Source organism: Balaenoptera musculus, chromosome 17 (genome assembly GCF_009873245.2).
Source record: "Balaenoptera musculus isolate JJ_BM4_2016_0621 chromosome 17, mBalMus1.pri.v3, whole genome shotgun sequence".
Classification (NCBI taxonomy): Eukaryota; Metazoa; Chordata; class Mammalia; order Artiodactyla; family Balaenopteridae; genus Balaenoptera; species Balaenoptera musculus.
In genome coordinates, this window is record NC_045801.1 from 1,533,608 (window position 1) to 1,548,010 (window position 14,403).

Here is a 14,403-nt window from a genome sequence, read left to right on the forward strand (position 1 = left end):
GAAGTAATATCTGAATTTCACTTTTAAAGGAAGTTTTTGTGTCTCCAGCGGGACCGGTGTTTCCATCTCCCTTGTATCAGGCTCAGCCGTGAGGAAGCGTCCGCAGTGGGCCCGTGTCTGGCGCTGAACCTCCTCCCGGTGCCGCGTCCGGCCCTTCCTCCTTCCTTTTGTGCTTAGAGTAAGTCCCTCGCAAGTGACCGGGGGTCCCCTGTTTCCTCCTGGTTTGTACGGTGGTTTTATATTGAATGTTTCCTTAAGGATGGATTATGGCCTTTAGTTCTCTCTGCTCTCCACAGGGCCAGGCAGTCCACAATCACAGTGTCACCCAGTAAATATCGCGTTGGCCGAAAAGGTCGGTCGGGATTTTCCGTAGCATCTTATGGAAAAGCCTGAGCAAACTTTTTAGCCAACCCAATAGGATGAAAATAGGTCCCAGCAGGCCCAGCACCCGCACTTTGCAGACCAGGAGACCGACTCAGAAGGGTGAGAGGAGGTGCCTTGGGCTGGCTGCTGACACGCCTAGGGTTTGTCTTTCGGACTCTTGCTACATCTGAATAAACTTCATTTCTGTTGAGCTGTGGTCTCAAGGGGCTACCTTTTTATGTCCCACAAGTGAGTAGTCCTGTGGCCTCACCTGTGGCGTGAAGTTGGACAGAGCCGAGTGTGAGGGTTTGGGAGGGAGGTGAGGTGGGAGTTGCTGCCTTTCCGCGCTGGGACCTGGCGACGGATGCCGTCAGCTGCCTGTGGTGCTGCCTCGGTGACTGGCAGTCCCTCCCGGGTGAGAGGGGAGCCAGGGGACACAGCTGGCCGGGAGGGAGAAGACAGGACTCGTGGCAGACACGCCACACAGCCCGAGCAGAGCAGCCAGGGCTGGTCAGTGTGGGGATAACAACTCTTCACTCCTCAGGGGCTGGAGGAAGTTGGCGTTTTACCAGGTGACATGTGACAGGGCTGTGATTCTCACAGGCTGCCCAGGTCAGCCAGGACCGTCTGCTAAGTCCTACGTGTCTGCTCCACGGAGCAGGGAGGGGTGGGGGGCGTTTGGGGAAATTGTCGTAAAGGGATGGACATGACCAGCTGGAAGGGACCGTAATGACCCAGATCTTTATGAGGATGAAAGACAAGATGATGATGAACGACAAGTTAGACCAGAGCTGTGGGGTTTATATAAGTCACTTTCCTTTATGTTCTCTTACTAGCTTTAACCAAAGACGTGTATGTCAACTTAAACACGAAGTTTACTACTTACAAGGATACATAACTGATGCAGGAAGACCACCCTGCTCCCAGCGGGGCCAGAAGACAGTTCTCATGTTTTTGTTTCCAGCATGAATTAGTAATTTATTCATAGAGTGTTCTCGATCAACAAGTATTCAGGAAGCCCGCCCTGGCCTGGCCCTTTCCAGTGTCCTGTGTGTGTGTAATGGAGGGAGGGTGCGTGTGAGTGTTGTTTGCACACTCGCGTGTGACTGCATCCAGAGGCGTCCTTGGCGTCTGAGCGTGTCGCTGTGGGGACCAGTAGCTGAGAGACTGGCAGCCCCTCCCAGCTCTGGGAGGAGCCCGAGGCCTACCAAGGCCTGGTTTTCTAGAAGCAGTTTGGGGCCTGCTGTCAAAGAGAGGGTTTGAGGGGACCTTGTTTCAGAAGAGGTTTGCAGGCTCCTCAGCCCCGGAAGTCTAGAGGAATCCCTGCCCCTCGCAGCACCTCCATCCCCTGCCTCGGCCGCCCTCGAGGGAACAAGGGCTTTGTGAAGGTGGATAGGTCGGGTGGGCCGAGAGCAGCTACAGAGGGAAGGTTGGTTCTGGAGGTGGGACGTGGCTCTCAGGTCGCCCAGCGTCTGTGGCTTCCTTGCTTCGTTCAGTGGCATCGCCCTTGGCGTTTTTCCCGGGAGGCCAGGTTGCTTCCAAGAGAGCCACTTTTAATTTGGAGCCGTAGCGAGCGACTCCGAGGTCACCTGTGGAAGCTGAGAAGAGCCAGTGTGCCCAGCGCGCCAGGCAGGCCTCTTCCCTGCGCCACCTGCCGGCCAGCTCGCGTGTTCGTCGCCTCCACGACACCGCCCCCTGCCGCTCCCCAGCACGTCGAAAGGAACAATGTGCCTATGGTGGCCGAGGAGCGTGCCCCCGTAACGTTTTTCTTTCTTCCCCCTTTTGCTTTCCAGCTGCTAAAGCACCATGTGCGTGAGAGAGGCACCCACGGCTCAGACGGTGAAACCTCGATTTGCCGGAAACCAGCTCCCGGGGCCCCTTTATCCTCCGGTCCGTGTTTGAGGGGAGAAGCTGCCACCGTCCCTGCAGAGAAGGCTGGAGGTTCCAGCCGTGGAAGACTAGGGCGGCTGACGCTGGTCCCCCCTGCAGAGAGGGCCGGGAAGCTGCCGGAGCCGGGAAGGGGCCTTGGCTCGCGGCGGGAAGCTGCCGGAGCCGGGAAGGGGCCTTGGCTCGTGGCGGCCCCGCGTCAGCGTCAGCATCTGCATCAGCAGGACGCGGGTGGGCGCGGGTGGTGGGAGGGGAGGGAGGGGTGGAAAGGCCTCCAGTACTGGCTCAGGCGCGACCCCTGTCGGCCGGGCCCAGCCCCCTCCTCATGGCCTCCAAGCCGGCTGCCGGGAGGAGCCCGGGGGAGAAGCGCAAGAGGGTGGTGCTGACCCTGAAGGAGAAGATGGACATCTGCCGGCGCCTGGAGAAGGGGGAGAGCAGGAAGGCGCTGATGCAGGAGTACAACGTGGGCATGTCCACCCTGTACGACATCAGGGCCCACAAGGCCCAGCTGCTCCGCTTCTTCGCCAACTCCGACTCGGACAAGGCCCTGGCGCACCGGCGCACGCTGCACACGCCCAAGCTCGAGCACCTGGACCGCGTGCTGTACGAGTGGTTCCTGGTGAAGCGTGCCGAGGGCGTGCCCGTCTCGGGCCCCATGCTCATTGAAAAGGCCAAGGACTTCTACGAGCAGATGCAGCTGACCGAGCCCTGCGTGTTTTCTGGCGGCTGGCTCTGGCGTTTTAAGGCCAGACACGGCATCAAGAAGCTGGACGCGTCCAGCGAGAAACAGGCGGCCGACCACCAGGCTGCAGAGCAGTTCTGCGGCTTCTTCCGGAGCTTAACCGCCGAGCACGGCCTGTCCCCCGAGCAGGTGTACAACGCCGATGAGACCGGCCTCTTCTGGCGCAGCTCGCCCAGTCCCAGCCCGGAGGGCGGGGTGGTGCCTGGCCCCAAGCAGAACAAGGACAGACTGACCGTCCTCATGTGCGCCAACGCCACGGGCTCCCACAGGATCAAACCCTTGGTGGTCGGGAAATGCGGCGGCCCCAAGGCGGTCCAGGGCATCCAGCACCTGCCTGTCGCGTACAAGGCCCAAGGTAACGCGTGGGTGGACAAGGAGATTTTTACTGACTGGTTCCATCACATCTTTGTGCCCGCGGTGAAGGAGCACTTCCGAGCCGTGGCTCTGCCCGAAGACAGCAAGGCCATCCTCCTGCTGGACGGCTCCCGGGCCCACCCGCGGGAGGCCGAGTTGGTTTCGGAGAACATTTTCACCATCTTCCTGCCCGCCAGCGTCACCTCCCTGATCCAGCCCATGGACCAGGGCATTCGGAGGGATTTCATGAGGAACTTCGTCACCCCTCGCGGCACGCTGCAGGCCTTCACCCCTCGCTGCAGCGTGCACGACGCCGTGCTCGACGTGGCCTGCGCCTGGAACGCGGTGCCGGGCGGCGTCTTCAGCCGGGCCTGGAGGAAGCTGTGGCCCGAGGTCACGCTCGTCGAAGGCTCGTCTTCAGAGGAGGAGCCCGAGCGCCTCAGGACGAAGCCTCCCGACCAGACCTTCGTGCACGTCCCCGGGCTCGGGGGAGGCGCCCCGGCCCGCCTAGGGGGCGCGGCCACGGGGAGTCCCGAGCTGGCCGAGGCCGGGGAGCGTGACGAGGCGGCCTGGGAGCAGGCAGCTGCGTCCTTCGACGCTGTGGTGCGCTTTGCGGAGGGCCAGCCCTGCTTCTCGGCACAGGAGGTGGGCCAGCTGCGCGCGCTGCGCTCCGCGTTCGGCAGGCGGCAGCAGGCACAGCGGCGCAGGGCCCTCCGGGCCGCAGTCAAGCTCGAGGCGCCCTGGGAGCACTCTGGGCCTCGCGGCGCCCCGCCTCGCTCCCCTCTGCCCGGCTCGTCCACAGCGGGTGAGGCCTGAGGCAGCGGGGCCCGACCTGCGGTCTCAGGGGTCGTGTCCCTCAGGACGGCCGCCCCATCGGGGTTTTGCCGTGTGGCCTGCCACATGGGTGCCAGGGGGTCTTCCTGAAGGGCCCACCCAGACCCGAAACGTGCCGGGGCCTCCGGCGGCCGGAAGCCGGCCTCGTGTTCTCTGGCTGAGCCTTGCTGCGTCCGAGGGTGGAGACGTCTCTCTGTCCAGGTGGGGGAGAGCCGCCTTCAGCCGACCAATGGCGGTACCCGCTGCCACTTGACGGGGCTGGCCCTTCCTGTGGCCCACCGCCCCCCTCCACCGGGACTCAGTCTGCTGGTCTGGGGGCCAGCCCTGGGTCGGGCAGGTCTCTGAGGGCAGGTCACCGAGGGCGGGACTCAATACGAATAAGGGTCGGCGTGGCCCCTGCCTGTGGCTTTACAGGCCACGTGTCCCCCTTCAGTCGTGAGCTCACGTAGCAGCACAGGTCTCTCAGAGTTTCTCCGTGTTGCCAGCACATCCTGCCTCTCAGGCTTGGACCCCACGATGCAGCAGACTGCACGCCGACTTGATGTGGTAGAATTGCTCCGTTAAAGCCAGCAGGAGCGGGCGGCTGGGGTGCCCGTCGCCCCAATGCGGGGCTACAGGACACTGCCAGTGTTTCGAGCATCTTGGCTCCGAGTCCAACCTACAGGCCTCGTTCCCCGGAATGTCACATTTACAGCCTCTGCGTTAATAAACTTTGACCAGATGTTCAGAAATTAGCCTTAGGCGATATAACAAAAACAGTAAAACATGCAGCGGAGCTGTCTAGCAGTACTTGAACTCCTCTTTTCAGCTGTTTGCCCCGCAGTGATTCACGTGGGGAACGCTGGCTGTGCTGGTGGTCTCCTGAAGGCCGATTGCGGGATGACGCGGCTGTGTTTCCTGGGTTGCAGCTGATTCCCAGCCTCTCCGTTCTGCCGTGTCGCTCGTCAGCACAGCCGTGGGACAGAGAGCCCCTTACCGGCAGTGGTGGCCCTCTGGGACCGTGCGTGAAACGGGCGTGCTTTTCTGTGCTCTTCTCACTGCTTGCCTTCAGTTGCATCCCCTTCGTGGGTAGCTGAATCGGCACATAGTTTTCATTCCTGTGTTTGTTGCGTGCCGAGAGCCCTCTGTTCCCGTGAGAGCCGAGGGGAGGTGAGGGCTTGGTCCGCAGTCGATGTCTCTGGTGCTTTTACATCTTTCCAAACAGTGAGGCGACAGTCGTGGCTGACCTGGCACTGCTCTGTGGACCGTGTGTTTCCCGCTTTAAATGCGTGTGTGAAGATTGTGCAACAAGCACAGATCGTTCTCAGAGTGTCCTTGCTGATTCTTTGGGCCTGATTGCCTCCTGCTGCGTTGTCACATCGGTTTCCTTCACGTGTTTGGGGCGACATCTGTGCACCGTGTACTTTTGTGCCACTTTTGGACTCCTGTGCGTCCCCTGTGCGGTTGAATTGCAGCTGCTTGAGGTGTTAACAGGGTCCGATGTCAGGGGCGGCAGCGTGGAGATGGACGGACACGCGGAGAAGCTCCCTCCCCGCTGTCAGCCCCTTGACCCCAGGCCAGCGGTTCTGGAGCCGCAGGACTGTGCTGGGGGGCGGGGGCGGGGGGAACCAGCTCTCCTAGGCCCCCCGTGGGTGCTCTGTCCCCACCAGACTGTAGACCCCAGGCCAGACTCTTGTCCTGCCCTCACAGCCTGCCCCCGTCCTGGCTGTGTTGTGGCCGATCAATGAGCACTTGTCGCCGCCTGGCTGAGGGTGTCCGTCCTCCTTCCAGGACCAGACGCGCCCCCCGTGCTGCGTTCTTCAGGGGGCAGGACTCGGCCCTGCCTGCTTCCCTCTCCCCTAACGAGCCAGCACGGGCCCCTCCTCATGGCCTCGGTGCTGGAGATCCCGGGCGGTGCGAGGTTTCTCGGGGTGCAGACCGAGGTGCAGCGTGAGGTGCGCGTGCCCGGGGAGGACCGGAGCCCAGCGGCGCCCAGCTGCCCGGGGATGCCCCCGCCTCTGCCCCGCCCCCGGGCGCCCACCCCTGGGGCTTTGCTCTTCACTTACAGTTTCTGAGAGGCTCAAGGGGTCAGAATGTTCTGGTCTCAGAGTCTTTCCTAAACAGTCTTCGGGGGCCCCACTGTACCGGGTGCGAAATCGGAGCCGGGTGGGAAGGCCTCCTCATCCGCGCGTGCATCGGCCCCTCTGTCTCCTCTCCTGAAGCCCCCAGGGGCAGTGGGGTCTCCGTCCCGCTGGCAGAGCCTCTTCCAGGCCCCCTGCTCGCCCTGCGGGGGCAGCGAGCTCGGGCACAGCGGGAGCTGCGCACGTTCCTCCCGCCCCAGGCAGGCAGCACCGGTGCCCTGGGACAAGCCCAGGAGTCGTCCCTGTCGGGACTCAGCGGCCCCTTCCGGTCTGTTTGCCCACCTTGACCTTCCCCCTTCTCGGTGGTCAAGACGACTTGGCAGACCCCGAGCTGGGAGGAAGCCGCCTGCGGCCACACCGTGTCCTCAGCCTCTCCTTCCCACCGCGGGAGGAATCGGGGCGTCCCCGGAGCCGGACGGGCAGCAGGCGTCAGCCCTGCCTGCGGTGGATAAGGGACGGTTCCTGGGCAGTGCCTGCGGTGCCGGGATGCAGGGGGAGGAGGCCAGAGTCTGCTGGGAGGCCTGGGGCCCCCGACCCAGGACAGGCAGCCTCCGCCAGGGGTGCCCCTTGCCCGAGCCTGGCCGAGCAGGGGCTGGACCCGCAGGCTGTAGATGGAAGCCAGGCAGCTGCCAGGGGGCTGGGTGGGTCGGTGGTCCTTCACGGTCTCTTTTGCTTTGGGTCCGCTGCCTGCAGTGCCTGCTGCCCAGTGCTGGGGGGTCTGCAGGCGCCCCAGGTTAGACCCGTGGTGCAGTGTGGGAGGTCCTGGAGGTCGTCCAGTTGGGGAAGGCTGAGCCTGCGTGGGGGTCTGGGGTGAACCGCCCCGCCTCACCAGTGTTTCCCGCGGGGGCGGGGGCGGGGGCGGGGGAGGCCCTGCCCTGGGCGTGTCCGCGTGGTAGCACTCACACCTCTGGTGGGCCGGGTGGTGGGGTAGGGGGGATTGGAGGGTGGCTGGGTGGAGGGCAGATGAATGAAGAAAGGACGGCAGGCAGTTGCAGCCTCTGCTTGGACCTTTTTCGGCCAGGATTACCCAGGTCGGGAGGCAGAGCCCTTTGGAGGCAGCTCGGGGCCGCCGTCGCCAGCTGTTCCTGGAGGGATGGGGGTCGGCGGCAGGGCCACACGCTGCTTCTGTTCCTGGGAGGCTGTGGCACAGGGGCAGCAGAATCTTGGGCAAACAGGACCCGCCTGGGCAGCCCCAGGAAGGAGGCATCCACAGGCACCAGCGTCAGTGGGTTTTCTTGGCGCGTAAACGTGCTTCTGTTTCATCCACGCGTAGCATTGCTCAGCGCCTGCTGCGTGCTGGGCGTTGGGCTCAGCTTGAGGCCAGAGGGCGGTGAGACAAAGTCCCTTCCTGCTTCCAGGGAGCACAGGTCTCCCGAGAAGGGCTGCTGGGGCGGCCGCCCTGTCTGGCAGTCGCGTCCCCGGATCGCAGCCGCCGTGTCCGTGAGGACGCGGGGCACGTTGCTGAGGGGAGCCCAGGACGTGTGTGAGGGTGCGCCACCTGCATGGCAGGCCCGGGAGGCCTGGATTGCTGCCCCTTCCACCTACCACTCAGCTCCGGAAGCAGGGCTGTCACTCACCCCCCGCCCCAGAGCTGTGCTCAGAGGTTCTTCCCGGGGAGGAGCGGGCCGTGGGACAGAGCTAGTCCCTCTGCTAAGGAGCTGACTTCGTTTGCTGCAGAGTGTGAAGTGCAAGCCTAAGGCTGCTCTCAGAAACCGGACATCGTGGAGAAAGGCCAGTGGGAGGAGGTTGATAGATTTACTGGTGATGCAGGCTAAACTGGAGGCTGTCTGTGGGTCAGGGAAAAAGTCTCAAGCACTGATCTCAGTATCTATTCATTCAAAGGAGCCAAATTTGACTGGATTGGTCTGAGAAGCAGCTTACACCCAGGGCATTGTTAAAAACAACAGAGCAGGGACTTCCCTGGTGGCGCAGTGGTTAAGAATCCGCCTGCTAATGCAGGGAACACGGGTTCGAGCCCTGGTCCGGGAAGATCCCACATGCCGCAGAGCAACTAAGCCCATGTACCACAACTACTGAGCCTGTGCTCTAGAGCCCATGAGCCACAGCTACTGAAGCCCATGCACCTAGAGCCTGTGCTCTGCAACCAGAGAAAGCCCGTGCACAACAATGAAGACCCAATGCAGCCAAAAATAAATTTATAAAAAACAAACAAACAAAAAACAACAGAGCAGTCAGCCAGCTGTGAGTGGAACTTAACAGCTGGCTGTGGGCAGGGACCACACAGAGCTTTGGCAAAACCACTGCCATGGGGTTGGAGGTGGGCGGAGCGTGGGCCCGCTGGAGGCCGCCCCCCTGAGAAGGAGCACTGGGGGCTCCGTCAGGGGCTGCAGGGGAGCCACTGAGATGACCCAGCCAGCCAAACACAAAACAAGCAGGTAACAAGTCCCAGTACCCAGAGTTGGTACGATATATTTCCTTAAAGGATCAGTTTCCAACCGAAAATTACGAGCATGCAAAGAAACAGGAAAATATGGCCACATACCATATTGTTACCAAAAAGCAGGCAACGGATACGGCCTCAGGGAGTGAGATGTTGGATTTAACAGGAAAAGACTTCAAATTGGCCTTTACAAATGTGGTCAGAGAATGAAAGGAAACCATGATTAAAGAAGTAAAGGGGGAAAAAAGAAAGGAAGGTATCAAGTAGAGAGTATCTATAAAAAGATTATAAACAAAAAAGTTATTTTAAAAAACCTGGAGGGACTTCCCTGGTGGTCCAGTGGCTAGGACTCTGTGCTTCCGCTGTAGCGGGGCACGGGTTCGATCCCTGGTCCGGGAGCTAAGATCCCACATGCCGCGGGGCGTGGTCTAAAAACAAACATACCCTGCTTCTGTGACCATCTTAAAGGAAACTCAGCTATCTTAATTAAGAATAGACAGATGACACCTTAATACAAGTATTTTAAAAAAAACAACAAAAAACCATTCCTCTTAAAAAAAAAAAACCCATGGAAATTCCAGAGTCGAAAAGTACAACAACAGATGAAAAATTCACTGGAAGGGCTCTACAGGAGATGTGAACTAACAGAAGAATTAGTGACCTTGATAGTGCTCGAGACTGATAGAGATTATGCCATTCAAAGGACAGGATGAAAATGAAGAAGATGGATGGTCTCAGAGCCACGTGGGACAATCTCACCCACTGCCCAGAAAGGGAGGCCGAGGCGGCAGCAGCAGCCTGGCCCTCTGTCGCGGTTGGAGGTCGTGGCGCTGGGTCCTGAGCCCTCCCGAGCCACCGCTGCTGTCTGCCGCCTCTCCTACCCAACCGGGCCTACGGGGGGCACAGGCCTTCGCGGGTGGACGTGGGGCCCGTCCCCGTGATGGCCCCATTTCACAGAGGGGTCCCGAGGCCTGCCCCAGACTTCCCGCTGTGTGACGCCCGGTCAGTGTGGCCACCGCTCTGGACTTTGGGCAGGAGGGGGTTCTTGGGCAGTGCCGGAAGGGTGGGCTGGAGACCCCAGGCTCGGCGGGGGAATGGCCACGTCCCTCTGACACGTGAGCAGGCGCAGAAGGCCCATCGCGCTGGCCGGGGCCCGGGAACTGGGCTCGGAACCGAGGCCTGCTTCGTGTCGTGAGCAGCCCCAGTGAGAAGAGGAGCCAGAGGCCCAGCAGGGTGGGGGCCCCAGGGTAGCTCCTGGGGTCTGGGTTTCACTGGCTGCCCCCAGCCCCTGGCAGAGGCCAGGCTGTGAGGTGTGGTGGTCACCCTTCTGACACACCCTCTCCAGGGACGGTCTTCCAGCCTGGGGCCAAGGGGTGTGTGGATGTGGAAACTGCAGGGGGTTGTGGCACCCTCACAGACCCTTCCAGAACAGGGGCTTCCTTTGTTCTGTCTTCAGGGGCTGCACAGTGCCCTCTGCTGGGCTCATGAGGGAGTGTAGGCGGCCCCAGCCTAGAAGCTTGAAGGAGCTGGAAGGTTCCTGATCAGCCAGGACTCAGGAATCTGCTGTGCTTGGCCTGGGTGAACCCTGACCCTGGTCCCATGCTGAGCCTGGCCCTGGTCCCACGCTGAGCCCTGGCCCTGGTCCCACGCTGAGCCCTGGCCCTGGTCCCACGCTGAGCCCTGGCCCTGGTCCCACGCTGAGCCCTGGCCCTGGTCCCACGCTGAGCCCTGGCCCTGGTCACACGCTGAGCCCTGGCCCTGGTCCCACGCTGAGCCTGGCCCTGGTCACACTCTGAGCCCTGACCCTGGTCACACTCTGAGCCCTGGCCCTGATCACACGCTGAGCGCTGGCTCTGATCACAAGCTGAGCCCTGGCCCTGGTCCCACGCTGAGCCCTGGCCCTGGTCCCACGCTGAGCCCTGGCCCTGGTCCCACGCTGAGCCCTGACACTGGTCCCACGCTGAGCCCTGGCCCTGGTCACACTCTGAGCCCTGACCCTGGTCCCACACTGAGCCCTGGCCCTGGTCACACACTCTGAGCCCTGACACTGGTCCCACTCTGAGCCCTGACCCTGGTCCCACGCTGAACCCTGGCCCCGGTCACACACTGAACCCTGGCCCTGGTCCCACGCTGAGCCCTTGCCCTGGCCCCCATGTTCCCTTAGCTCATAAGGAGGGCAAAACCAGGGAGCCTGGAGCCCTGTGTAGGTTTCACTCCTCTCCTGGGGGAAGGTAAGAGCCTTTGCTGACCTCCTCCCTCCTCCCCCACATGTGACTCAGTGCTCTCTGTGGTCACAACACTCCCTTTCCTCCGCCTCTGCCCAACTCCAGGTGCAGCGCGGTTCCAGGTCCTGGGTGACAGTCTCCGGGGGTGGAGAGTGACTGTGGAGCTGACTCACTGCAGGGCGGGGGAGGTGTGAGTGTCAGAGCTGGGCTCGCCCAAGCGCAGACCCCAGCTGGTCCAGGCGGCTCCTGGGGGAGCATCAGGGCTGCGCCAGGCCCCGGTCATCTGGTGGGCAGGCACACGCAGGGACCAGAGCCGAGACCCCTCCAGCCAGCCCCATTCGCAGAGACCATGGCGCTTGGGGGCCCAGCAGCCAGCTGCCCTGCCTCTGCCCCTCCCTCCCCAGGGACCTGGGCTCGGGCTCCTCTCGGTCACCAGCTGGGGCCAGTGGCCTCTGGCTGCAGAGGTCAGGCTGTAGGCTTTGCGGTGGGGGGGGGGGGCCCAGAGAGCCCGCCGGGGGCATCCTGCAGGGGCGGGGAACTTCCTTCTCTGTCCAGCCTGGCCCGGTGCCCACTCAGACACAGGTCCCACCTCCACGGGCCCGCAGACAGACACCGGTGGAGCCCGGGGACTGGGAGTCACAGGCTGAGAGAGCTTCCCAGGGGGACAATGGGAGGCCAGAACAGGCCTGTGAGAGCAAAAGGCCAGCGTCCTGGAGGGGGTGGGACCTGCCTGTTGGGGGCCCCTCTGCCAGGCTGTGGTGTCCCGACTGCAGTTGGGAACCTCTGAAGGTGGGGATTGGGGGACAGAGGTGTGAGGTGCGAGGGGCTGGGGAGCGGGTGATGGGCAGGCCCTGTGCCCTTGTTCCCCAAGGCTGCGGTGTGAGCTCAGGCCTCAAGACACTGAGACACCGGCCACCACGAGGGCAGGGGGGGCCTCACTGCAGTGGAGAAGATGGACCCCGGATTTTACGTCTGGACCTGGCAGGAGTGGGGGCCTGTGCCCGACCTTCCTGCATCCCTGGAGTTCCCCAACAAGGCCTGGAGGAGGCCCTGCTCTCCACTTCCAGATCAGGACCCCACGGAGCAAGGGTGAGGTGGCCCTGGGTCCCGGTCCCGACCCTGTATCCCCCAGGCTCGCTCTCCATCTCTTCCCCACGAGCAGCATACCTGCAGCCTGGCCAACAGCTAGGGGGAAGCTGAGGCCCCACTAGCAGCAGATGGAGAAACGGAGAAGGAGGGCGAGAGGGCCGGGGGTAGGGGGCAGCCGGAAGAGGGGTCTAAGGAGGGATCCGTTAGCTTAGGAAGCAGCTCGGGCCCCAGGATTCTCCTGTGAGGAGGGGGCTCGGCTGCGGCCTCTGGCGAGTGGGCATCTGTTCCGTCACTTTATTAACGAAGCGGCGCAGTGATGTCACCGGGCTTTCCGTGAGCCAGCCACTCCACTGGCCGATCCTTCCTAATGACGAAAGAGGAGTCCAGGTGTCCTCGGGAGGCTCTGCAGCGGATTCCACGAGGCCTCGAGTTGCCGCCGTCCACCAGACGCGGGTGTCTGCGCTGCCCCGCCATCCTAGCAGGGGGGCCCAGCCAGCAGGCGCGGTGACCTCGGCATTGAGGCTCAGGCCTGGTGGTCCTGGGCGGCCAGAGAGATGCTGCTGGGCCCCAGGCTGGCAAAGGGGGTGGGCAGCTGCTGCTACGCCCCAGCTGGAGGCCTGGACGAGACCGTGGGGCGGCAGCTAAGGGTTAGAGCTTGCGGCGCCAGCCGGCCCGGTTCAGTGCCCGTCTCCTTGCCTCCCACGGCCCCGTGTCACCTCCACCCCACGCAGCACGAGTCCTTGTTCAGTGGTTTCTCACTGAGAGGACTGAAGGTTGGACGTCAGAACACAAAATGGGTATTCCAGCAAACGCTTCGAAGTTCACCATCCCCTCAGCTCTGGTTCTCACCGGAAGGGACTTTCTTCTTTAGTGACACAAAGGTCCTCCCAGCTTGTTTGCAAGAACGGGGGCTGGAAGCCACGCTCTGTTGAGGGCAAGCACGGTGCTCCCCACGCCCTGCCCCTGGTCCGCGAGCTGCCCACACTGCAGTTGCATCTGATCTGTCCGACAACGCGGAATCTTCCAGACACTTGACGACAGGGCCTCGCCCGACCACTGGGTCACAGGCTGTCATCCCATGATCCAGACACCCCTTGGAGACTCTCCTGGGGGCTGGAGATGGGGCCACCTGGACAGACAGCCGCCCACTGCCCCCAGAGGGCAAAGTTGTCCTTACGGGAAGCAATGGTCTGGAGTTGGACAGTGAATTCATTTTCTCCAATTAGGAAGGTGGGTTCAAGTGCCGTGGCCACAATAATGAGCACGACTGGAATCTGAGCCCAGGTCTGCCTCCCTCAAGGCCCTCACTTGTCATCAGTGAAGTGCACCGCCAGCCAGAGGGCAGGCTCGGTCAGGGTGGTCGTGTGGATGATGAAGGTGGTGATAGTGATGTCGATGGTGGTGCTGGGAATGGCGGTGGGTGCGGTGGTTACGGGGGGTGGAGAGGAGATGGCGGGACACAGTGACAGTGGTGATGGTTGTATGTACTGTGCGCAGTGGAGGTGGTGGCTTTGACGGTGGTGACAGGAGTGATGGGGGGCGGAGAGGACGGTGGGGATGGTTGATGGCGGAGGTCACGGTTATGATGGTGGGTGTGGTAGAGGTGACAGTAATAGTGGTAGTGGATGAGGATGCTGGTGACGGGGGGTGCTATGGTCTGGATGTTTGTATACCACCCCCCCAAGTTTAACTGTTGAAATCCTAACCCCTAAGGTAATGGTATTTGGAGGTGGGGGCTTTGAGAGGTGATCAGGTTATGAGGGTGGAGCCTTGATTTGGATTAATGCCCTTAAAAAAGAGACCCGAGATAGCCCCCTCGCCCCTTCCGTCACGTGAGGACACAGTGAGGTCTGCGGTCCACATCCAAGAAGAGGGCTTTCACCAGAACCCTACCACCCTGGCACCCTGACCTTGGATCTCCAGCCTCCAGAATGGTGCGAAGAAAATTTCTGTTGTTTGCGAGGCACCCCGTCGGTGGTATTGTTTAGAGCAGCCCGGGTGGAGGAAGGCGGGGATGAAGGTAGCGTGGTAGCAAGGGTGCTGGTGCTGAAAGTGGGGCAGTGAGGAGCTCGTGGTGGTTTTAACGGTGGTGGTGACGTTGGGGATGGTGGGTGCTGTTGACTGGATTGTGTCCCCCTGCCCAGAGTCATGTGACGAAGCCCTAACCCCAGCAGGACAGTGTTTGGAGATAGGGCTTTTAGGAGGTAATTATGGTGAGAGGAGGTCATGAGAGTGGGGCCCTAACCTGATAGGACTAATGCCTGTATCAGAAGAGGATGATCGCTCTCAGTTTCTCTCTTTCTTACAAGCCAAGAAAAGGCCCTGTGAGAACACTTCAAGAAGACAGCCATCTACTAGCCAAGAGAGCTCTCACCAGAAACCTAATGG

At 61.8% G+C, this 14,403-nt stretch overlaps 1 protein-coding gene across 1 annotated transcript; it reads left to right on the forward strand.

Moving 5' to 3' along the window:
• Positions 1–2,510: 2,510 nt before the first annotated feature.
• JRK (Jrk helix-turn-helix protein) lies at positions 2,511–6,079 on the forward strand. Its single transcript, XM_036830580.1, has one exon. It carries the CDS (start codon positions 2,576–2,578, stop codon positions 4,160–4,162), a length of 1,587 nt encoding a protein of 528 aa, XP_036686475.1. The 5' UTR covers positions 2,511–2,575; the 3' UTR covers positions 4,163–6,079.
• Positions 6,080–14,403: the final 8,324 nt, after the last annotated feature.

Bases quoted from the DNA above. Each gene is read 5' to 3' on its own strand.
- JRK (XM_036830580.1), top strand. From the start codon at position 2,576: ATGGCCTCCAAGCCGGCTGCCGGGAGGAGCCCGGGGGAGAAGCGCAAG.